The sequence below is a fragment of the Prionailurus bengalensis genome, chromosome E1, assembly GCF_016509475.1.
Source record: "Prionailurus bengalensis isolate Pbe53 chromosome E1, Fcat_Pben_1.1_paternal_pri, whole genome shotgun sequence".
NCBI classification, from domain to species: Eukaryota; Metazoa; Chordata; class Mammalia; order Carnivora; family Felidae; genus Prionailurus; species Prionailurus bengalensis.
Genome location: NC_057347.1, coordinates 3,339,522 through 3,363,134, shown reverse-complemented (window position 1 = coordinate 3,363,134; position 23,613 = coordinate 3,339,522). Strand labels below are relative to the sequence as shown.

At 46.2% G+C, this 23,613-nt stretch overlaps 1 protein-coding gene across 1 annotated transcript; it reads left to right on the top strand.

The window, feature by feature from the left end:
- Positions 1-275: 275 nt before the first annotated feature.
- MFSD6L (major facilitator superfamily domain containing 6 like) lies at positions 276-2,385 on the top strand. Its single transcript, XM_043583099.1, has one exon. It carries the CDS (start codon positions 347-349, stop codon positions 2,108-2,110), a length of 1,764 nt encoding a protein of 587 aa, XP_043439034.1. The 5' UTR covers positions 276-346; the 3' UTR covers positions 2,111-2,385.
- Positions 2,386-23,613: the final 21,228 nt, after the last annotated feature.

Genomic DNA, 23,613 nt, shown 5'->3' with positions numbered 1-23,613 from the left:
ACTCAGGTTCTCGGGGGACCCGGGGCCGGCCACCGGCCGCCACCCTCGCTCGCGCGCGCAAGGCCGGGGGAGCTGCGGGCCCGGCAGGTGCGGCGCGCAGGTGCGCCGGCCCCGCCCCCCAGGTGCGGCGTCAGGGGGCGGGGCTACTTCCGGGGCGGCGGCCGGACGTGGAGGGGGTGGGTGGGCGTGGCGGCCGTTGACCCGGTGACCGCGGCCCGAGGCCGTAGGGGGCTCCCCGCTCGCCCCGCGCCCCGCGCCCCGCTCCCGGCCCATGGCCGTGACCCCGCGCCCGCCCCGCGCCCAGCTCCGCCCCCCGCCCGCCCGGGACTGACGGAGCCGGGCAGCCATGAGCGCCAACCCCCAGTGGGACGTCAGCCGGGCTCTGGGGGTGGCCAGGCTCTTCCACCTGGTGTGCGGGGTCCGGGACGCCTGCGTGACTCCGTTCCTGACCCTCTACCTGAGGCAGCTGGGCCTGGCCGCGCCCTGGGTGGGCATCCTGATGGGGACCAAGCACCTGATCGCAGCCTTCTGGGGTCCCTTCTGTGCCTTCCTGGCCAAAAGCTACCAGAAGAGGAGGGTGCTTCTGATGGGCTCGCTGCTCGGCTCGGTGGGGGCCAGCCTGCTGCTGGTCCTGGTGCCGCCGCTGGACAGAGATCTGCGGTCGGGTTCCTGTAACGCCAGCGACGGCGCCACCCCCACCGCGCCGCCACCGGGGGCCGCGCTGACCCGGACCTTCGCCTCGAACCAGCCGCCGGGGGCGCCCAGCCCCGCATCCAAGAGCAGTCCTGGGACCGTGGAGGCCTCTGGCGTGGGGAAAGGACCCGCGGGAAGTGTCCACGAGCCGTCCGGTCATCCTCCTGGCCACGCCGTGGGCTCCGTGGAGGGAGCCAGGACCACGTCCCTAGCTGTCCATCCTGTCACTTCGGGGGTGAAAGCTCCCTCTCGGGAAGGGGCTTTTAAGGTGGGCGGGACCGCCCTCCCTTTGCTTGCTGGAGGTACAGCGCTGGGAAGCCCAGCCAACTGGTCGGCAGCCGAGGGCCACGCCCGGGCCCTTGGCCTGTCCTCGGAAGGGCTGCGGTGGACCTTCTTCCTCTCCCTGGGGTCCATGGTGTTCTGGGAGCTGCTGACGGCCCCTCTGGAGCAGGTGGCAGACGACAGCCTTTATGAGTACCTGGATTGTGTGGACGCCACGGACCGCTACAGAAGCCTGTGGATCTGGAGGCTGCTGGGCATGTCCACGGGGGCGTGTGGCATCGCAGCCTTGGCGGGACGGCTGGAATGCTCCCTGGTGACAAATGGCCCCCGGGGTGTGTTGCACTTCTATGGCTACTCACTGGTCAGCACGCTGGCTTTACTGGTGAGCATCGCCTTTCCTGTCCCCACGTGCAGGCGGCGGGAGCCCAGCTACAAAACCGTCAAGGCGCTGTCTCTGGTGGCCGGCGACCCCCGCCTCACCCTCCTGGCCCTCACTGTCTTCCTGATAGGAGCCGCCACCAGCACGGTACAGAACTTTCTGTTCTGGCACATGAAGGACCGCGGGAGCAGCGAGCTGGTCATGGGTTTCTCGGTGGCGCTGGGCTGGCTGGGGGAGATTGTGGTCCATCCGTTCAGAGCGACATTGCTTAGGAAACTGACCAGGGTGGGCACCGTGGGGCTGGGGCTGGGCTGTCTGGCCGGGCAGCTACTCTACTATGCTTTCCTCTGGAACTGGTGGTCCGTCCTCCCCGCTCAGACCTTGAGCGCCATCAGCAGCGGGGCTCTGGGCTGGGCGGTGAAGGCCTCGGTCGAGCACCTGGCCTCTCCCGGAATGGAGAGGCCCCTGAGTGCCATGTTCCAAGGCCACTTTTACAGGGGCGGGTCCAGCCTGGGCAGCTTTGTGGGGGGCTTCGTGGTGATGTCCTTCAGCCTGGCCGTTCTGTACCAGGCCTGCTGCGCGGGCCTGTTGCTCTGGCTGGCCCTGTTCCTGTCCGTCCAGCGGACACTGCCCCAGGAGCAGAGAATCAACTATTCGAAACTGCTGGTCGTGGAGGCCAGCGACACAAGCGACTCTGAGCAGGGGACGGAACGGGACTGGCTCGTGAAGGCCATGAGGGAGGAGCATTCAGGCTAGGAGGACAGAGAGGCAGGTCACGATGCCCTGATCAGGGAAGGTGCCCAAGGCTGGGGGGCGGGGGGGGGGGGTGGACAAAACTCACCTGCCGAGGACAAGGTCCTGGGGCTGCAGGGCGCCTGGAGAGAGAAAAGGAGTGTGTGTGCAGAAGTCCCACGGGATCACCTCGATGCATGATTCTCTTTACTTTTGTGGTAAGGGGAGATTTAACTTTTGGCCATTCAATCTTTTTTTAAATAATGGAGGAAGAATACATTTGCTAAAAAAAACAAAAAAAAAACTCACAAAAATGTGCCCTTAGTGTTCACTTATTCGTTGTATTTTGGTGTGTAAGGTTAGCAAAGAGCTTTACTGGTACTGACCCCAGTGCCACTGATTTCAGCCACACTGGTGTGCTCAAACTGGCAGGTGCCAGGAAAAGCTAAGGGGACCCGCAGTATTCAGTTGGCGGAGGGGGGCTGCTGGCTTTCGTGAGTCACGTGTGTTCCCGAGCGTCCGGAAAGCACGAGCCTGCGTCCACACAGAGGCTGAGTGATGTGATGGTTTAAGGATCCAGAAGATTATTCGGCGAGGGCGCTAAGAGCAGGTAAGAACGAGAACAAAAAACAGAAGTCCGCATCCAGACACAGGCGCCCACACTCACAGCCAGGCCCTTAGGTTTCCGATAAGGGGAGGTGATGGGAAACGTAATATGTGCTGGGGGAGAGCGGACGCAGGTTAGTCCGTTTTCATCCTTACTCTCAAACGTGTGTGTCCCCAGGGGGTAGGATCCCTAGAATTGCCTTCCAGACTTCCATCAGAGCAAGGGCAATGTCACGTCTTCGGACGCCTCTCTTAACGTGCCGCACCTCGCGAGAGTCCACGGAGATTGTCGGCATGTGGAAACAGGTGCGGCAGCCCCTGTAGGGTGAGGGTGCCACGGATGGTCCACGCTGTGCCCGTGGGTAGCCACTAGATGGGGTACCTTCTCAAACCCTCCCAACCCCCCAGGATAGGGCCCCTTATTCCAGAAGCCAGACGCCAGAGACCGATTCTTCCACCTTATATAATCCGGCAAGTGCGGGATATCAGATTTACAAGCATCCCATTTTACAAATGCAAACAACAACAAAAAAAATGTCTCATAGCTGGAGAAGGGGGGAAACACACGAAGGTTCACTGGGTCAGACATGGTTCCAGGGAATTTATTCTCTTCAAATGTTCCCTAAAAAGCTTTAGGGTATCAATAACCAGCAAAAAGTTACCTCTGCCCGGGGCGCCTGGGTGGCTCAGTCGGTTGGGCGTCCGACTTCGGCTCAGGTCATGATCTCGCGGTCCGTGAGTTCGGCCCCGCATCCGGCCCTCAGAGCCTGGAGCCTTTTTCGGATGCTGTGTCTCCCTCTCTCTCTGCCCCTCCCCTGCTCATGCTCTGTCTCTCTCTGTCTCAAAAATAAATAAAAACATTTAAAAAATTTTTAAAAAGGGGGGGAAAGGAGGGACATTCAATGTGAAGACTGAAGGCAGCTATCACTTGAAATCTGGGCGGTAGACGGAACTTACTCCGTAGACAGAACACACAGTAATACCAAAATAAAAACTTGACAGGTTTGTTCTCCCTAATGTAAACAGAAGGTGAGGAACCAGGACCTGGCTTAAGAAAGGAGTTAAGTTAGTTAAGTGTGGCTTAGCCTGAAGAAAGAAGGAGGAGGAAAGAGGAGAGGAGGAGGCTGAGTGATGTGATGGTTTATTAAGGATCTAAAAGATTACACGGGGAGGGTGGTAACTCAGGGAAGGGCATTCTAGGCAGAGGGAACAAAGTGACCGAGGTGGCAAATGCATGGGGTCTACTTGGGGGGAATAGCAAGAAATAATATCATTTGTGTAGCACGGAGCTGACAGGCGAGGCTGGGAAGATATCTTAGGGCCGGGTCACAGAAGGTCTGGATTCTGTACACTTGGGTAAACCATGGAAGGTTCTGGAGAGGGTCATGACAGGTGAGGACTATGCTGAGCTTTTTTTTTTTTTTAATCAGCTTTATTAAAGTATTATTTACATATAATTAAATGCACACATTTAAATGGTACAATCTGATACATGTTGACATATATGCATATATACACCTATGAGACCATCACCACATTCAAGATAGCATATCCATCACCCCCAAAATTTCCTCCATCCTGGTCCTAAATAGCCACTGAGCTGTTTTCCGTCACTATATATTGGTTTGTGTTTTTAATTTTTTTCAATGAACTGGTAATGGCACTTTTAATTTTGTTTAATGTTTGTTAATTTTTGAGAGAGTGAGCAGGGGAGGGGCAGAGAGAGAAGGAGACACAGAATCCACAACAGGCTCCAGGCTCTGAGCTGCCAGCACAGAGCCCGGCACGGGGCTTGAACCTAGGAGCCCCGAGATCATAGCTTGAGCCAAAGTCGGACACTCGCTCAACCGACTGAGCCACCCAGGCGCCCCTGGTTTGCATTTTTAAAGACTATGGGATGCATTATTTTACGTCTAGTATCTTCCACTCAACAACATTGCAGAGACTTCTGACACCAGCTTCCCCCAAGTCAGGCCAAATTTCACCGGTTAAGGGCACACCGCTGCCCCCAATTCACTTCAGACCCCCCCAAGGCCACCCTCACTTCCGACCAACTGGCTGCGAATTTGGAGCTTCCCACCGCCCCCCCCCCCCGCCACGTTCAATATTTCACTAGAACGATTCTTGGAACTCAGGACCAAGTGCCATACTTCATGACTATAGTCTTATAGCCAAAGAATGCAACTCAGAATCATCCAGAAGAGAAGATGTATGGGGTGAGTTCTGGAAGGCTCCTAACATGGAGGGTCACGTCCTTCCCCCAGCCCCGTCTGTGGTTTTTACTGGGGCTTCTTTACGGAGGTATGATTCTTTGAATCTTGGTCTTCAGTTCTCCTCTCGTCCCCAGAAGTCAGGCTGACATCATATAGCCCAAAGCCCCAAACTCCTAACCACGCGGTTGGTCTTTCTGGCATGGCCTACCCCTATCCTGGTGCACCCCGTTAGCATAAACACAGGTGCATTCTGAGCAGCCCGTCATGAGGAACAGAGGCACGACTATAACCAGGAAAATTCCAAGGACTTAAGTCCACCTCCCAGGAACCAGGGACAAGGCCAGCCAGAAGGTCTAACAGAACACACGTGCACGAGCAGAGCAAGGTAGGACACGTTAGATACGATACCAAGTGAGAAGTTCAAGTGGTACCTCGGAAGTCTGGGGCAGATGGGATAGTTGAGTGCTGGGGCCACTCAGAAGGAACCCTCGTGGGGACCATGAAGCAGGCGTGAGTCACCCCGAAGGTGACTCACACCCTCACGGCGTGAGGCACACCGAAGGAAGGACCGAGTCCCAAAGACTCGAGTCACGGCTTTTACTCCAACTCTCCAGTAGGCCAGTGAAGCTTCCTCAAGCCAACAGAAAATGAACTTCTTAGCTCCCAGACTTATGGCTGCCACAGCCACTGACTTCTAACGTATCCTGTTTCCATCGAAGAGGCAAGCAAATATTGAATGAGCCATTAACCTTTACGCTCAGGCTTACGTCGACCATTGTGTTCCAAGCGAGTTTTGCAGAACACTTAAGCCTAGTGTGGGGGGCCCGGGTGAGCATTCAAAAGCATTCTGTAGCTACCTAGTTGGGAAAATGATGGAAATTAGTATCACCCTTTAGAAACTCGCAATACATATTAGCAATCAAGGCTCCGGAGAGCCCTGTAGTCAACAAAGTCCTTTCGCTCTGTCGGGCCTGTAATTCCCCTTACCCACGTGGTATCACAACCTTCTTCCAGGTAACGCCAATCACTATCTTACAGAACTAGTATTTCCCGGAAGATGCTTTGGAAAATACCAACGTTGGTAGTTTTCTGCGTGACCTTTGCAATGCAGCCGAGGGGGTGCTCAGGGACAAATCTGGGCTCCCACCCCCAGACTGGCAAGTGTCCTGAGAATCTGTGCTAAGAGCTCAGCAGAGATTTTCCCGCTGAGTCAGAGCATTAACTCATTTTACAGGTGAGGTTAACTAAGGTTCCGAAAGGCGAGAGTTCAAAGCTAGGTCTGTTTGAGCCGCCCTCTCAATCTCGATGCTGGCTCAGAGAAGTGGAGAGTTGATTCCCTGCCGGGGAGCAAGGATCGGAGGCAGGGACGCGACGGGAATCCAGGTGGATTTTGCATGAAGAGTCATGGAAAATAAGGTTGGAGATATGGGTGGGATCCAGATTGTGGGTGCCCTGAATGCCTACCTGAGGGAACTGTGCCTTCTCTTCTCTGGGCTCTCTCTGCACATGGTAATGCTTGTAATTCTCACAACACTGATGCCCATTTCACAGCAGGGGAAACCGAGGCTGGGAGAGGTTAGCTGATTTAGCTGCCTGGCGTCAGGACTATTAGATGGCGAAGCACGGAGTGAGTGCGGACCCAACCACGGCAAATCCCATGGTCCTTTCTCTGGACATCATGCTCTTTCTAGGAAGGTTTTACCAGCCACGGGGGGTGCGCTGAAAGTTTTTGACCCTCTCTTGTCAGTTGCATTGTGAACAGTGGGTCTGAGTTGGGCGAGCTTTTGGGGTCTGGGCTGTCTGTTTTGGACAGACCATTGCAACTGTCTAGGCAGGAAGTGTGTGGACTTAGAACCAAGGACTTCTAATACCATATTGGACAGTAATGGGAAAGGAACCATGTTTGCATCTTGAAAAAAAATGCGTCTAAAGTTTTAAGTATGAAGGTTTTACTAAGTTAAAAAAAAAAAAAAAACTTCCCTCTTCTTCCTGGTGTTTGTAACATTTTCATCGCAAACTTTATCAAGAATTTCCTGCATCTCCTGAGAAGGTCATGTGATTTTTTTCATCTCTAGTCCATTTGTGTGGTGAATTTTACATCAAAATACTCTTGATTTTTAACTAACCATGAATTATTATTTTTTTGGCTGATTTATTTATTTTGAGAGAGACAGAGAGAGTGAGCAAAGGAGGTGCAGAGAGAGTGAGAAGGGAGAGAGAATCCCAAACAGACTCCATGCTGTCAGCACAGGGCCCGATGCAGGGCTTGAACTCACAAACCATGAGATCATGACCTGAGCCCAAACCAAGAGCCAGACACTTCACCAACTGAGCCACCCAGACACCCCTAACTAACCCATGAACTCTTAGATGAGCCCTATTTGATCCTGAGAAATTATGTTTTTTTTTTAAAAAATACAGTCTTGGATTTGGCTGACCAATACTTTAAGACTTTTGCATTAATGTTCCCTTTGCTTTTCTTCTCTTTCACCTTTCTTGGCCAGTTTTGTCCTTATGGTCATCCCAGCCTCACCTTTTATATTTTCCATTTTATGGAACAACCTGTATAAGATAAGACTTGTCTGGGCAACAAATGGTTGCCAGCAGTAGCAGCAGAACTGTAGCCAGCAGTCAGGAGAACGAGTTTTCCTATAAACGAGCATTGATACGGTTCTCTATTAGCTCATATGCCGTTTTATGTTTTCCTGTATCCTTTTTACCAAAGTTTTCAAGTGACTGCAGTTTGCCTACTCACCGCCCATTCCTCTCTCTCCTCCACCCAAACCGTGTTCCTGGCAGCAGCTGTGTTCAAGTGAAACGCTTACCTTCCCAGATTTCCTTGCAGGTGGAAATCTGCTTGGGAAGTCTGGGCAAGTATTTGCTTTCCTGGGCATAGGCTCCGCCTCCTCTGTAGGCTCCACCTCCTCTGTAGGCTCCACCTCCTCTGTAGGCTCCACCTCCTCTGTAGGCTCCACCTCCTCTGTAGGCTCCACCCCCTCTATAGGCTCCACCCCCTCTATAGGCTCCACCCCCTCTATAGGCTCCACCTCCTCTAGGGGCTCCACCTCCTTTATGGGCTCCACCTCTTTTATGGGCTCTACCTCCTCTATAGGCTCCTCCTCTTCTGTAGGCTCCACCTCCTCCTCTTCTTTCCTTAGAGTAGAAACAACTGGCAACCATAAGTTGACAAGCATGAACAAGCCATACTTAGCTGAGCACAGTGCTTTTTGCTTAGCTACTCTTATCAGAAATTTGTGTTTAGACTTTTCAAAGGACCTGCTTTAGGTTTTGCTAATTTTCTCCATTGTTTCTGTTCTCTCCTTTCATCACTGCCATTAGCTTTGTTGCTTCCTTTCTTCTCATCTCTGTAGGTTTGCTCTGTTGCTTTTTGCCGCCTTGAGTTACACACTCACCTCTTTTGTTCTCCGTATTTCTTGTTTTCCGATAAATGTCAAAAATTTTAATTTCCCTTAGGTATTGCTTTAGTACAAATGTTGACATTGCAACTCAGCACAAACCTTGACATCGTAATTTAGTTCTAAGTATTTCACGATTTCCCTTGTCATTTCCCCTTCAGCCTAAAGGCAGTTTTCATTTTTTCCTAGGAACATGGGATTTGTAATTGTTCTATTTTTACTAAATTGTAAATTTATTCCATTAGAGTTGGAAAATGAAACGAAGGTCATACTTTGTAATATATGCAGATTTTTTTGTTTGTTAGGTATAAAGAGAGGGGTGTGTGTGTGTGTGTGTGTGTGTGTGTGTGTGTTTTAGCTCAAGATTATTAATTGTATTAGTCAAATGTTCTATCATGCTTATTTTGGGTCTGCTTGCTGTATCATATTCTGAAAGGTGTGCTAAGACCTCCAAATATAATTATTGATGTATCCATTTCCCCGTGTTAGCTATTTATTGCTTTATATATTTTAAGGCTACATTGATGGAGGTATATATGCTTCTGTTTGTTATTTCATTTGGATTTATTATTCCTTATTAGTATATAACCTCTCCATTTGTCCCTTCTTTTTAAAAATATTTTTTAAATATTTATTTTTGAGAGAAAGACAGACAGACAGAGTGCACTCAAAGGAGGGGCAGAGAGAGAGGGAGACACAGAATGTGAAGCAGGCTCCAGGCTCTGAGCTGTCAGCACAGAGCCCAATGCAGGGCTCAAAGTCACGAACTGTGAGATCATGACCTGAAGTTGGATAGTTAACCAACTGAGCCACCCAGGTGCCCCTCTTTTTAAAAATTTTTTTTTTTAATTTTCGAGAGAGAGAGAGAGAAAGCACAAGTGGGAGAGGGCCAGAGAGAGGAGGGGGACATAGGATCCAAAGCAGGCTCCATGCTGACAGTATCTTCCGCACATTGAGGGCTCGAACTCACAAACGGCGAGATCATGACCTGAGTCAAAGCAGACACTCAACCAACAGAGCCACCCTGGAGTCCCCATGTGTCCCTTATTTTCACCCTAAATTCTTTTTTTCCTTCTGATGTTAAAATTGCTACCCTGGTTGGAGTTAAGTTCTTTTCTTAATGTGCCAGGATTTTTTAACCTTGGTTTTCCAGTTTTGTTTACATGATCCTTGCTAACAATATATTATTGTATCTTGTTCTTATATCTACTCAGAAATTCTCTGTGTTCTGATCTGTGAGTTTGACTCATCCTCACTTGCATCTATTAACTTTATTTTAGGGCATATTTCTGCTGTCTCGCTTTGTGTTTTCTATTTATTGTACCTCCTTTCTACTCCTTTTCATATTCGCAATAGTTCAAAATTTCCTTTCTTCAATAGGAAAGTTTGGAAAGTTTGGATTTTTTTGCTTCCTATTGACAAGATAAAATTACTCTGTAGAAAATACTATGTTATATATATTTTTTCCTCTACTTAACCCTTGACCCTTACTTATATTTATCCTTTCCTCTGTCGGTTTCTTAACCTTGACAGCTCTAGATGTTTCCTTAAACAGGACAGGTTCCATCACCGTCCAGTCTTTCCTAACTCCCACCAGATCCCAGATCCCTTTTCCCAGCCATGGTTCTGATCTAGGGCATTACTTCTAAGTTGTCTATAATATACACATTTTTTTCAGGAGGGACACGTTGCCAATTTAAGTAACATTATACTTTTCTAAGTTGTGTTCCCTCCTTTACTTTGTATACCTCATTGCTTTGTTCTGCATTCATTCCTCATCTTGCAGAAATACTTCTCTCTTTTTTTTAATTTTTTTTAACGTTTATTTATTTTTGAGACAGAGAGAGACAGAGCACGAACGGGGGAGGGTCAGAGAGAGAGGGAGACACAGAATCTCAAACAGGCTCCAGGCTCTGAGCAGTCAGCACAGAGCCCGACGTGGGGCTCGAACTCACATACCGCGAGATCGTGACCTGAGCTGAAGTCGGACGCTTAACCGACTGAGCCACCCAGGCACCCCAAAATACTTCTCTTTTAAAAATACTTTCAAGGGGTGCCTGGGTGTCTCAGGCAATTGAGCATCCTACTCTTGATTTCGGCTCAGGTCATGGTCCCAGGGTTGTAGGATCGAGCCTTGCGTCAGGCTCCACGCCAAGCATGGAGCGTACTTGGGATTCATTCTCTCTCTCTCTCTCTCTCTCTCTCCCTCTCCCTCTTTCCCTTCCTCCCTCCCTCTCCCCCTCCCTATCTCTATCTCCTCCGCTCTGTTCCTCTCCCCTGCTCACACTCTTTCTCTAAAAATTAAAAAAAAATAATAAAGATAATAAAAATAAATAAATGAAAATGCTTTCAAGGGAGATTGACTTCTGGAATGGTAAAGTGAGGACCTTGGCGAACCACTCTCCCATAAAAACAACAAAAATACTAACAAAACAACTAAAATCAACCATCTCAGCATTCTGGAAAGGTACCAAAGCCACCGAATGAACTGGGAATCATCTATCCAAGAGAAATTACTGAACTTCAGTAAGGCAGTGGTGCCTGTCACACTTCAACTTGGGGTTATTCTTATCCTTTCTCCCTCCGCAGCTTGGTGGCCCAGTAGCCATGAAAAGTCAACAGTCTCAAAGCTAACAGAGAAGACTGACTCTTTTGGAGTTCTGTTAAAAGCCCCATCCCTAGAGCACAGTCAACATTTTGTCCACTTTAGCAGCTACCTGGGAAACCTTCATTGCCAAGGTGCTGTGGTTCTTTGATTTGACCCCCGCTCAGCTCAGGGGGGAAATAAAAACTATCCCTAGGGCACTACCGAAAACAAGAGCAATCTTCAGGCAATACATCAGCTGCCAAAGGTTGTGATGTTGGTTAGAGGAATCAAGAGTCTGGCCAACACCAACAACAGTTTAAAAGTAAGTTCTGGACAACTAGAAAACCACTGAGAACTTTGAAAAGCTCCAATATGTTCTTGGGGGTCTAGAAGGCTGCACAGAGTGCATGCTTGGGAAAGACCTCAGAAAGAACAAGGCCCCAGTCACTCACCTCTGGTGGACTTTCAGGCCCCATGCATGCAAGATATGAGAGCTAAAGCTGTTTTGTAAACTGCCTGAAGTTTGATGTGTTCCTTCGGACACAGCTCTCCTTGTCAAAGGGCAGGATGCATATAGACAAGGCATTCAGGGAAATCTTCAGACGGATCATTGGCTCACCACTAAATGATACTGAACCAAGAGTGAACCCCCAAAAACCAGACTTAAAAATAAGAACTTTAAGAAAATAAATAAATAAAGGCCTGCACGCTGCAAGGAATATAGAATCAACAGAATTCATTCAGGAAATTCACTAAACAAAAAGGCAGCCACAAGAAAAACAATAACAAGCCCAGCAACAACAACAAGCCTTGGGAGAGGGAATCTGATTTCAAGTTGTTACCATATATTATTTTAAACGTCTAATTGTAGGCAAAAATTTACAAGCTATGCAAAGGAACAGGAAAATAAATAGCCAACTGAAAATATCACCAAGGAGGCACAGATGTTTCATTTACTAGACAAACACTTTAAATCAGCTATTATAAATATGTTTAAAAAAACTAAAGGATACCATGTCTTAAGAATTAAAGGAAAGTATGACAATGGTGTCTTACCAACAGAGAATATTAACAGCAACAACAACACAATTACAAAAAAAATTAAAGAGAAATTCTGGAGTTGAAAAGCGCAATTATTGAAATGAAAAATTCGCTAAAGGGACTTAATAGCAAATTTGGGCTGTCTGAAGAAAGAATGCGCAAACTTGAAGATAAGTTAATAGAGATTGTCCAGTCTAAGGAAAAGAGTGAAAAAAGAAAAATGAACAGAGCCTCGGAGACACCTGTAAGATACTATCAAGCACAGCAACATGCACCTAATATGAGTCCCAGAAGAAGAGAAGCATAAAGGAAATAAAGAATGGTTGAAAAAATAATGACTAAAAACATCCCAAATCTGATGAAAACAATTAATTGTACACATCCAGGAAGCTTAACAAACTCCAAGTAAAATAATTCAAATAGATCCACACCTAGACACATCACAGTCCAACTGATGAAAGTCAAAGACAGAGAAAAAGAATCTTGAAAGCAGCAAAAGGGAAACGGTTTCTCATGTACAAGAGAACCTCAAAAAGATTAACAGCTGACTTCTTATCAGAAATCATGGAGGCAGAAGGCCATGGAATGATATCTTTGAAGTGTTAAAAGAAAAGACCATCAGTCAAGAATTCTATACCTAGCAAAACTGTCCTTAAGATGTTTCCAGATAAACAAATATAGAGAACTCATCACTAGAAGATCTGCTCAGATATACTAAAGGGAGTCCTTAAGGCTGAAATGAAGGGGCATTAGACAGTAACTTGAATACATGTGAAGAAATAAAAAGCACTAGTAAAGGTAATTATATACATAATGATAGAAGATAATACCAATGTATTTTTGTTATAACTCTTTTCTTCCATCTCATTTAAAAACAACTGCATAAAGCAATAATTATAAAACTTATTGATTGGCTTATGATGTATACAGATGTAATTTTCATGAAATAATAGCATAAAGAAAGAGTTAGGGATTGGAGGTATACTGGAGCAAAAGTTTTGTCGACTATTGAAATTAAATTATTATCAATACAAATTGGATTGTTTTCAATTAAAGTGCTAATTATAATCCCCAGGGCAGCCACTAAGAAAATAATTTGTTAAATGGTTTCGAATAAAGTCTTGGGGCCCCTGACCGGCTCAGAGGAGCATGTGACTCTTGATCTCGCAGTTGTGAGTTCAAGCCCCACATTGGGTGTGGAGATTACTAAAATAAACAAACTTAAAAAAAAAAAGCAAAGAAGGTCTTGAAGCGGTAAACCCCTTGAGGATATATGTGCCTGACAATATCTTTAGTTCATGGCCACATTTAATAACAGCTAAAATGCATAAAATAATTCTAGGATTTGAAAAGTACTTTTTTTTCAAAGTTTATTTATTTTGGGAGAGAGAGAGAGAGAGCAGGAATAGGGGAGGGGCAGAGAGAGAAGGAGAGAGAGAATTCCAAGCAGGCTCCACACCGCCAGTGCAGAGCCCAATGTGGGGCTTGAACTCATGAACCATGAGATCATGATCTGAGTCAAAATCAGGAGTCAGACCCTTAACCAACTGAGCCACCTGGCACCCCCGAAAAAGTTCTTAAGTCCTTTGAAAATACCACTCCATTGTTATCTTGCATCCAGTTTGATGTTAAGAAGTCTGATGTCAACACGTGTATTGTTTCTTGTAGGTGATCTGTTTTTTCTTGGGAAGCTTTTAGAGTTTTCTCTTTCAACAACAAAATAATAGACTATAGGAGAATACATTTACAAATACAAGACCCATATAAGGAAAACTTTAAAACTCTGTTGAAGGGACAAAAGGAAAAAAAGACTGGAACAAATGAAAAAGCATACCGTGTTTTTTGGTGGATAGACTCAACATCACAAAGAGGCCAGTTCTCTCTATGCAGCAATGTCCCCACCGCAATGTGAGGAGGAGAAATGAAAGGCTATGACCCCTATTCTAGGTATCAGCCCTCTTCTGCTCTAGACTGCTGAGAGAGACAGAGAGAGAGATATATAGAGATAGAGACACCCGATCACTTTGTGCCTCCCTAGGGTTTTCCTCTCAGATTTTTGCTTCGTTGCTGTTTGGCTTAAACAGAAATTTGCAATAACGTCTGAGTTCAAGGTGTTGGCAGAGTTGGTTTCTTCTGAAGCATCTCTTCGTGGTTTGCAGGTAGACTTCTTCTTCCTGAATCTTCCCTTGGTCTCCCCTCTATGCACACCTGGGTCCTGATCTCCTCTCTTACAAGAACACCATCATCCTCAACTAGGACCCAGCTTAATGACTTTATTTTACCCTAATCTCCTCTTTATTTTTTATTTACTTTTTGTTTTAATTTGAATAGCGTTGACACACACTGTGACTTGAGTTTCAGGTGTACAATATAATGATTTGACAAGTTTATGTGTTATATTGTGCTCACAAGTGTAGCTACCATCTGCCACCATACAACGCTATGACAATACCACCGACTATATGCCTACGTTGTCCCTCTTACCTTTGTGACTTCATTCTTCCATCGTTGGAAGCCTGTATCTCCCACTCACCCAATTTGCCCATCTCCTCAACCTCCCCTCTGGCAACTGTCAGTTTGCTCTCTGTACTTATAGGTCTGATTCTGTTTTTTTTTTTTTATTTGTTTGCTTATTCATTTGTTGTGTTGGTTGTTGTTTGTTTGTTTTTTTTTTTTTTTTGGATTCTACATAAGATTGAAATCCTAAGGTATTTGTCTTTTTCTGTCTGATCTATTTCACTTAGCCTAATACCCTCTAGATCCATCCACATTGTCACAAATGGCATGATCTCATTACACACACACACACACACACACACACACACACACACACATAATCTTACACCTTCTTTATCCATTCATCTACCAATGAACACTTAGGTTGCTTCCATATCTTGGTTCTTATAAATAATTATAAATAATGCTGCAATAACCATAGGGGGTACATATATCTTTTTGAATTAGTGGGGTTTGGGGGGTTTGTTTATATATATATATATATATATATATATATATATATATATATTCATTTATTTAAGTAATCTCTACACCAAACATGGGGCTCAAATTCATGACCCCAAGATTGACTTGCAGGCTTTTCCAACTGAGCCAGCCAGGTGCCCCTCAAATTAGTGTTATTGTATCAGTGTTTTCCTTTTTTTTTTCTAATTTTTTAATGTTTATTACTTATCTTTGAGAGAGAGAGCACAAGCAGGGGAGGGGCAGAGAGAGAGGAAGACACAGAATCTGAAGCAAGCTCCAGGCTCTGAGCTATCAGCCCAGAGTCCCATGTGGGGCTTGAACTCATGAACCGTGAGATCGTGACCTGAGCTGAAGTCAGATACTTAACCGACTGAGCCACCCAAGTGCCCCTAGTGTTTTCATTTTCCTTAGGCAAATACCCAGTAATGGAATTGTCAGATCATATGGTAGTTCTCTTTTTAATTTTTTGAGGAAGCTTCATACTGTTTTCCACGGTGGCTGCACTAATTTACATTCCCACCAACAGTGCATGAGTGTTGCTTTATTCTCCATATCCTCGCCAATGTTTATAATTTCTTGTCTTTTTTATTTTAGCCATTCTGGTACCTGCAAGGTAATGTCTCATTGTGGTTTTGATTTTCATTTTGCTGGTGATCAATGATGTTGGACATCTTTTCATGTATCTGTTGGCCATTTGTATGTCTTCTTTGGGAAAAAAAAGTCTTTATGGGTCCTCTACTCATTTTTTAATCATATTGGGTTTTTTTTTGGGGGGGGGTTGAGTTGTATAAGTTCTTTATATATTTGGAATATTAACCCCTTATTGGGGTATGTATATCCTTACTGGGGTATTGGTATATCATTTGCAAATATCATCTCCCATTCAGTAGGTTGCCTTTTTTGTTTTACTAATGGTTTCCTTTGCTGTGCAAAATCTTTTTATTTTTGATATGGTCACAATAGTTCCTTTTTATTTTGTTTCCCTTGCTCCGGGAGACATATCTCTAAAAAATGTTGCTATGGCCAATGTCAGAGAAGTTATTGCAAGAAAGTGGTCCGGTTTCATACTTTTGCATGTAGCTGCCCAGTGTTTCCAGCACCATTTACTGAAGAGACTATCTTTTCCCCCTTGTGTATTCTTCCCTCCTTTGTCATAGATTAATTGGCTATATATGTGTGGTTTTATTTGTGGGCTCTCTATTCTGTTCTATTGATCAATGTGTCTACTTTTGTGCCAGGACCATACTTTTTGATTACTACAGCCTTGTAGTAGATCTTAAAAATCTAAGATTGCGATACCCCCAGCTTTGTTTTTTCTTTCTCAAGATTGCTTTGGCTATTTGGGGTCTTTTGTAGTTTTATACAAATTTTAGTCTTATCTGTTCTAGTTCTGTGAAAAATGTTGTTGGCATTTTGAGAGGGATTGCACTGAATCTGTAGCTTACTTCGGGTCGTGTGGACATCTTCACAATATTAATTCTTCTAACCTAATTCTTCCATTTGTTTATGTTATCTTCAACTTCTTTCGGCAATATTTTAAGTTTTCTGAATACAAGTCTTTTACCTCCTTGGCTAAGTTTATTCCTAGGTATTTTATTCTTTTTGGTGCAATTATAAATATTTTCCTCTTAGTTTTTGTGTTCAGTTTAGGGAAGCTTCAGCCTCCCTCCCACCTCAACAGCATTTCCAGGGCCAGGAGAAAAGACCTTCTCCTGGTTTTCCATCTTACGGGAAACGTGAAGTCAGCCTCATTTGGAATCCTGGCTTTACTGTTGCTGAAAGTGAACGGAAATCTCCAAGTGTCCTTTTTTTCTTTTTTTCTTCTACATGATGAGACGTTTGGAACAGATGATCTCAAGTGGTTCTAGCCTAACATTCTGTGATTCTGTGCAGTAAATGAAGAGGCGGCAGGTAAGAGACATCGGTATTTTAAGACTACGCAGTTTCCAAGGAGATAAAGAGGCGTAATGGGGGAACACCCAACGAGAGCGTTATTAGCAAGAGAGGATGTCAAGTTTGGAGGCTGGAACGTCAATCACGTTTCAAGGAACAAGGGGAAGAGGGAGGACGCTGGCAGAGGTTCACAAGAGAAAGGGGAAATCAGTGATCAGAAAGGAGGTTAAGAGGAGAACCAAGTGTTGAGAATAACAAACACCATTAACCACCATGGGAGCAGAAGAAAAAGCATTTCCTCTCCAATTTATTATTAAAGGGGCGCCCAGGTGGCTCAGTCGGTTAAGCGTCTGACTTTGGCTCAGGTCACGATGAGTTCGAGCCCGCGTCGAGCTCTGTGCTGGCAGCTCAGAGCCTGGAGCCTGCTTCTGACTCTGTGTCTCCCTCTCTCTCTGCTCCTCCCCAGCTGGTGCGCTCTCTCGCTCTCTCTCTCTCTCTCTCTCTCTCTCTCAAAAATAAATAAACATAAAAAATTTGTAAAAATTATTATTAAATATTTCTGACACAACAAAAGTACCCGGAATAATACAACGAACACTGTGTCCCCAGTGCGCCATCTAAAATGTTACTCTCCACCAACTTCTAGTAACCCTCCCTCATCAGCACCAAGAGGTAGTAACTGAATTTGTTGACTACCATTCCCCATAGTTCTTTATGCTCTTATTACAGATGTATGTATTCAAAGGCAATTATTTTACCTCTCGAAAACCAAGTTTGACGTTTGAAGAAGACTGAAATTCTTGTTTGAAGTAAAGCTAAGTGTCCTTGATGAACAGGTCCCAGCAAGGAGAATAATAAAACAAGTGGCATAACTTGGATCCCAGCATGAGAACCTTCTTCCTACTCAGGTAGGTGTCTCCTAGGTGACAAGGTCACTGGGGAAGCTCCCACAGATGGACCGAGAGCATCGGCCGGCATCCCGCTTGCAGGGAGAGGGCCACAGTCCTAGAACATCAAGGTCAGAAGGGAAGGGCCGATTTCAGTTACTGCCAAGCAGGGCTGTTGGTTTGGACCAGTGGGGATTCTGTTCTCAGAAACACAAGCGTTGGGAAATTGGGCATCAGGACACAGCAGGGAGTCATTTACTATTTCAAGGACAAGCCATGGAGCAGGCTGAGGTTTGGGGCCGGGCTCCAAGATCGGGGTTGGCTGGTGACCAGCCAGTGAGAGGCAGAAGCTCTCTGCAAGACGCACTTGAAACCTCCACTGTTGGTGCCCATCACGCTCAGCCTCAGAAACTGCCAAAAGAGAGTAACAGAATCTCTCCTGGGTTCCGCGAGGCCGCTGCCTTGCACGAGTCTGTGAAGCGAAACCTCCCCCCCCACCCCCATCTTTAGAAACCCAACCCTACAAGGAACAAAACAATTAAGGCCTAAACCCCGCCATAGCAAACAAATTAAAACGCACTCCCGTCAACACTAAACACAATTTGGAGGAGGGGGGAAGTGAGAAGATCTTTACGATTTCCCTTCGGCAATTGTCAACGAGTAACCGATTTAGTTCGCAATTTGCTTTGATTTTTCTCCAAAAATCTGTGCATAATTGGACATTCTTGAGAAGTGAGAAAATCAGAGGCACAGATTACTTTCAAATGTGTGAAATGCTTATGGATGCTGAAGTCAAAAACCCATGAAGTTGGAATATTACATTTGTATGCTTTTAATTAAACATTTTTTTATTTTGTGGCTTCCTTTTTGTACTTTAGAGCCAATAATCATTTCCTGGCTTCAAGCATTGTTCAAGCTCTTGAAACTTAGAGCATTGTTCAAGCTCTTGAAACGCTCCTAGACCCTGGGTTCTGTGTCCACGGAGCCTGGAGGATAGACAACCCAGTGGGGGAGTTTTTATGGGGTGTGGCTGGGTCTGTGGGCACTGACTGGTTCCTTTGTCCCACCTCCTCACCCCTCCTCCTCACCCACGGTCACCCACGGTGGTAGCGAGGGAAGTGCCCTGAAGACAACAGCCCCAGATGTCATCACTAGAATCCGTTTATTCCCTGCTTCCTGCCTCAACCACTGTCACAGTGGGGACTTTTTATTGTTCACTGCTCTATCCCCCCCCCCCCCACCTAGAAGAGTGTCAGCAACGTCACAGGTCCTCAACATAAGTCTTCGTTGAGTGCACGGTCCCTCTGGGAAATGAGGTTGGATGGTGAATAAATTGGGCTCCAGTTGTATCAGTAGCATCTGAATGATGTCTAACGAGAATATACTCGTGTATTACTCCTCTAATTAACAGATAATGTAATTTCACAAGGAGATATCACCTCACAGCCCATCAGGGTGGCTACTGTCGAAAAACCAGAAATAACAGTTGATGAGGATGCGCAGAAATTGGAACCCTTGTGCGCTGCTGGTAGACACGTAAAATGGTGAGGCCGCTATGGAAGAGAGTACGGTGCTTCCTCAAAATATTGGAAACCGAATTACCATATGACCCAGCGACCCCACTTCTGGATATGTACCCAGAAGAACTGAAAGCGGGTTCTCAAAGAGGTATCTGCACAAACGTGTTCACAGCAGCCTCGTTCGCAATTGGCAAAAGGTGGACCCAGGTCAGGGGTCTATCAACAGATGAATGGAGACATCAAGTGTGGTGTATATATACAATGGAGTCTTATTGGTCCTGAAAAGGAAGGAAATCCTGTCACATGCTCCAATATAAATGAACCTTGAGGATATTATGCTGACTGAAATAAGCCAATGACAAAAGGACAATGCTGTATAATTCCAGTTATCTGAGGCCCCTAGAGTCGTCAAATGCATGGAAACAGAAAGTAGACTAGTGGTTGCCCGGGACTGGGGAGGAGGGGGAACTGGGGAGATGTTGATTAATAGGTTCAGAGTTTCAGTTCTGCAAGATGAAGATGTTCTGGAGGTTGGTAGCTCCACAATATGAAGATACTTAACAATCCTAAACGGTATGCTTAAAAATGGTTACGATGGTCAATATTTTTTAAAAATTCAAAAAGACTTTTTTAATGTTTTATTTATTTTTGAGAGAGAGAAAGAGAGCATGAGTGGGGCAGAGGCAGAGAGAGAGGGAGACACAGAATCTGAAACAGGCTCCAGAATCTCAAGCAGCTGTGCTGACAGCTCAGAGCCCGACGCGGGGCTTGAACTCGTGAACGGTGAGATCATGACCTGAGCCAAAGTTGGCTGCTTAACCGACTGCGCCACCCAGGCACCCCAAGATGGTCAATTTTATGTGATGCATGCTTACCACGGTTAAAAATAACATTTCATTTTATTATTTTTTTAAATTTTAGCGGGGGAGAGGGGCAGAGGGAGAGAGAGAACCTCAAGTAGGCTCCACACTCAGCACAGAGCCCAACATGGGGCTCGATCCCACAACCCTGGGATCACGACCTGAGCCAAAATCAAGAGTCAGACACTCAACTGATTGAGCCACGCAGGTGTCCCCCCCAAAGCAACATTTTAAAATAAGAATAATTCTAAAAGTAAATGAGTTGGCATACACTTATAATTTTGAGTTTGGAAGACTTTTTTTTTAATAAATGTACTTTTTTAATTAAAAAAATTTTTTTTCATGTTTATTTATTTTTGAGAGAGAGACAAGAGCACAAGTCGGGGAGGGGCAGAGAGAGCGGGAGACACAGAATCCGAAGCAGGCTCCAGGCTCCGAGCTGTCAGAGCCCGACGCGGGGCTCGAACTCAGGAACCGTGAGATCATGACCTGGGCCTAAGTCGGATGCTCAACCGACTGAGCCACCCAGCTGCCCCTGAAAGACTTTTTTAAACAAAAGATCAAAGCCCTCCCCACCCCCCGCCAAAATAAATGATCGACAGATTTGGCTGGATAAATGTTTTAAATTTCTATGATAAAAAATGCCCAGCACATTAAAAAACAACCAATAGGGGCGCCTGGGTGGCTCAGTCGTTTGAGCGTCCGACTTCAGCTCAGGTCAGGATCTCACGGTTCGTGAGTTCGAGCCCCGCGTCAGGCTCTGGGCTGATGGCTCAGAGCCTGGAGCCTGCTTCCGATCCTGTGTCTCCCTCTCTCTCTGCCCCTCCCCCATTCATGCTCTGTCTCTCTGTGTCTCAAAAATAAATAAACATTAAAAAAAAAGAAAAAAACAACCAATAAGCTGGGAAAAAATATTTGCATATATATGTTGGGCAGTATTGGTCCTAAGAGGAAGCTATTGTATGGCAGGAGGGAATTGACTGTGTATAGTCAGTAGATGTTGAATGACCAAAGTCAACGAATTCAGAGGAGAGACTGAGAGACATAAACAAGATGACAAGGAGGAGGAGAAGACTACAGAAGGTTGAGGTTTCTGTACCCACCAGAGTGGTTGAGCCAAGAACACGGTTATTCAAGCTGGGTGGGTCCCACTCCAGCCTGGTTCCATCACAGGACCCCCCCCGGCGTCCCTGATACCATAAACTGCATGCCGAGGAGGCAGGTAAGGTCTCACGGAAGTTTGGGAAGAGTCTGTGCAATGCCAACGAAGGAACTCACAAAGGGGTGGACTTAGGCTTGTTAATAAAAGGGTCCGCCCTGAGCCTAAGCGCTCAAAACGTTCTTGGGGACTGCACATCTTGTACCTCGTGTGATGGGGGCACAGGGTTGTCCCCTCCTCTCCTGCTTGGTGCCGTGTCTGCTTTTAAGAAGGTAGAGCTCATTCTCCTGGTGATTTGTAAGTCAGCTTGGGTTACTAGCCGTTGGCCAGCTGAGCCCTTCGTTGCCTTCCCTGCCTCTTGTTTTATCGAATGCCAATCCAACTGACTCGAAAATACTAGGATTGGTGGAAAAGAGCATCCAAAATGTAAGATCGCTATCCAGAGTTGATACAGCCTATATAATCAATATATCTGAAATTTTACATATAGATTATATCCTATAAGCCAATGAAAATACAACACAACATGGGGCACCTGGGTGGCTCAGTCGGTTAAGCGTCCGACTTCAGCTCAGGTCACGATCTCGTGGTCCGTGAGTTCGAGCCCCATGTCGGGCTCTGTGCTGACAGCTCAGAGCCTGGAGCCTGCTTCGGATTCTGTCTCCCTGCCTCTCTGCTCGCTCTCTCTCTCTCTAAAAAATAAATAAACATTAAAAATTTAAAAAAAAGAAATAAAAAAGATAATGGCCTGTTATGAACAATTACATGTATCTAAACTGGATAGCCCAGAAATGGATAAATTGCTCGAAACATACAACTTACCAAGAGTGAATCAACAAAAAATAGACACGGGGTGCCTGGGTGGTTCAGTCCCTTACGCATCCGACTCTGGGTTTCAGCTCAGGTCATGATCTCCCAGTTCGTGGGATCCAGCCCCGTATGGGGCTCCGTGCTGACAACACGGAGCCTCCTTGGGATTCTCTCTCTCCCTCTCTCTGTGCCCCTGCTCTGTTCACACCTTTTCTCTCAAAATAAATAAACTTACAGGTGGGAGAAAAAACATTTAAAACCTCCAAACACAGAAAAGCCAAGGAACCAAGATGGCAGAACAGCATGGAGGCTTTTCGTGTGTCTCGCGTCCATGAAATACAGCCAGACCAACACTGAACCATCCTACACACCTAGAAAAGCGACTGGAAGATTAACACAACAATCTGCACAACCTGAACCACAGAATTCAGCAGGTACGCGACAGGAAGAGCTGAACTTGGGGAGCGAGAAGCCCCGAAAGGTAGGGAACCCATTTGGTGGGCGGAGAGAGGACGGAGACTGGGGGGGGGGGGGGGGGGGAGCATCCGGGAAAAGCGCCCCTCCCCAAAAGCAGCTGGAGAGAAAGCGGAAAATTGGAAAGAAAAGCCCAAGACCCTCATGGTTTCACGGTTGAATTCTACCAAATATTCAAAGAAATACCAAACCATCTCAAACTCTTCCAAGAAATAGAAGGCAAGGGAACACTTCCAAACTCATTTTATGAGGCCGGCATCACGCAGATACCAAAGTCAGGCAAAGACACCACAAGAACACTACAGGCCAGTGTCTCTGATGCACACGGATGTCAAAGTCCTCCATAAAATACTAGCAAACTGGGGCGCCTGGGTGGCGCAGTCGGTTAAGCGTCCGACTTCAGCCAGGTCACGATGTCGCGGTCCGTGAGTTCGAGCCCCGCGTCAGGCTCTGGGGTGATGGCTCAGAGCCTGGAGCCTGTTTCTGATTCTGTGTCTCCCTCTCTCTCTGCCCCTCTCCCGTTCATGCTCTGTCTCTCTCTGTCCCAAAAATAAATAAACGTTGAAAAAAAAATTTAATAAAAAAAAAATACTAGCAAACTGAATTCAACAACTCTTCAAAAATAGGGGACCCCAAGACCAAGTGGGATCGATCCCTGGGGATGCAAGGTAGGTCGAACATGTGAAAATCAATCCGTGTGAGACACCGTATTCACAGAGCGAAAGATAAAAGACACAGGATCATCTCGTGGGGGGGGGGGGGGGCGGGAGCACTGGGCAAAGTTGGACCTTGTTAAGCCATTGTTTATAACAGCAACTAACAGCAATACACTTGACCCATACAAGTTCTTCTGTAACAACCATTTTGAAACCTATTTAATACAATTCGCCCGTGTGATTCCACTTATAGGGAACCTAAGACACACATGGGATGGAACACAACGTAGACAAAAAGTGGTTTCTTCCCATCCAGAGCTTGATTGTGCACCCAGCACTATGCTGTTCTGCCTGGCGGGATAACATTCTTTAAGACATTGACCTAGATCTTTTTTTTTTTTTTTCTCCTGATATTTTCCTCCT

Bases quoted from the DNA above. Each gene is read 5' to 3' on its own strand.
- MFSD6L (XM_043583099.1), top strand. From the start codon at position 347: ATGAGCGCCAACCCCCAGTGGGACGTCAGCCGGGCTCTGGGGGTGGCC.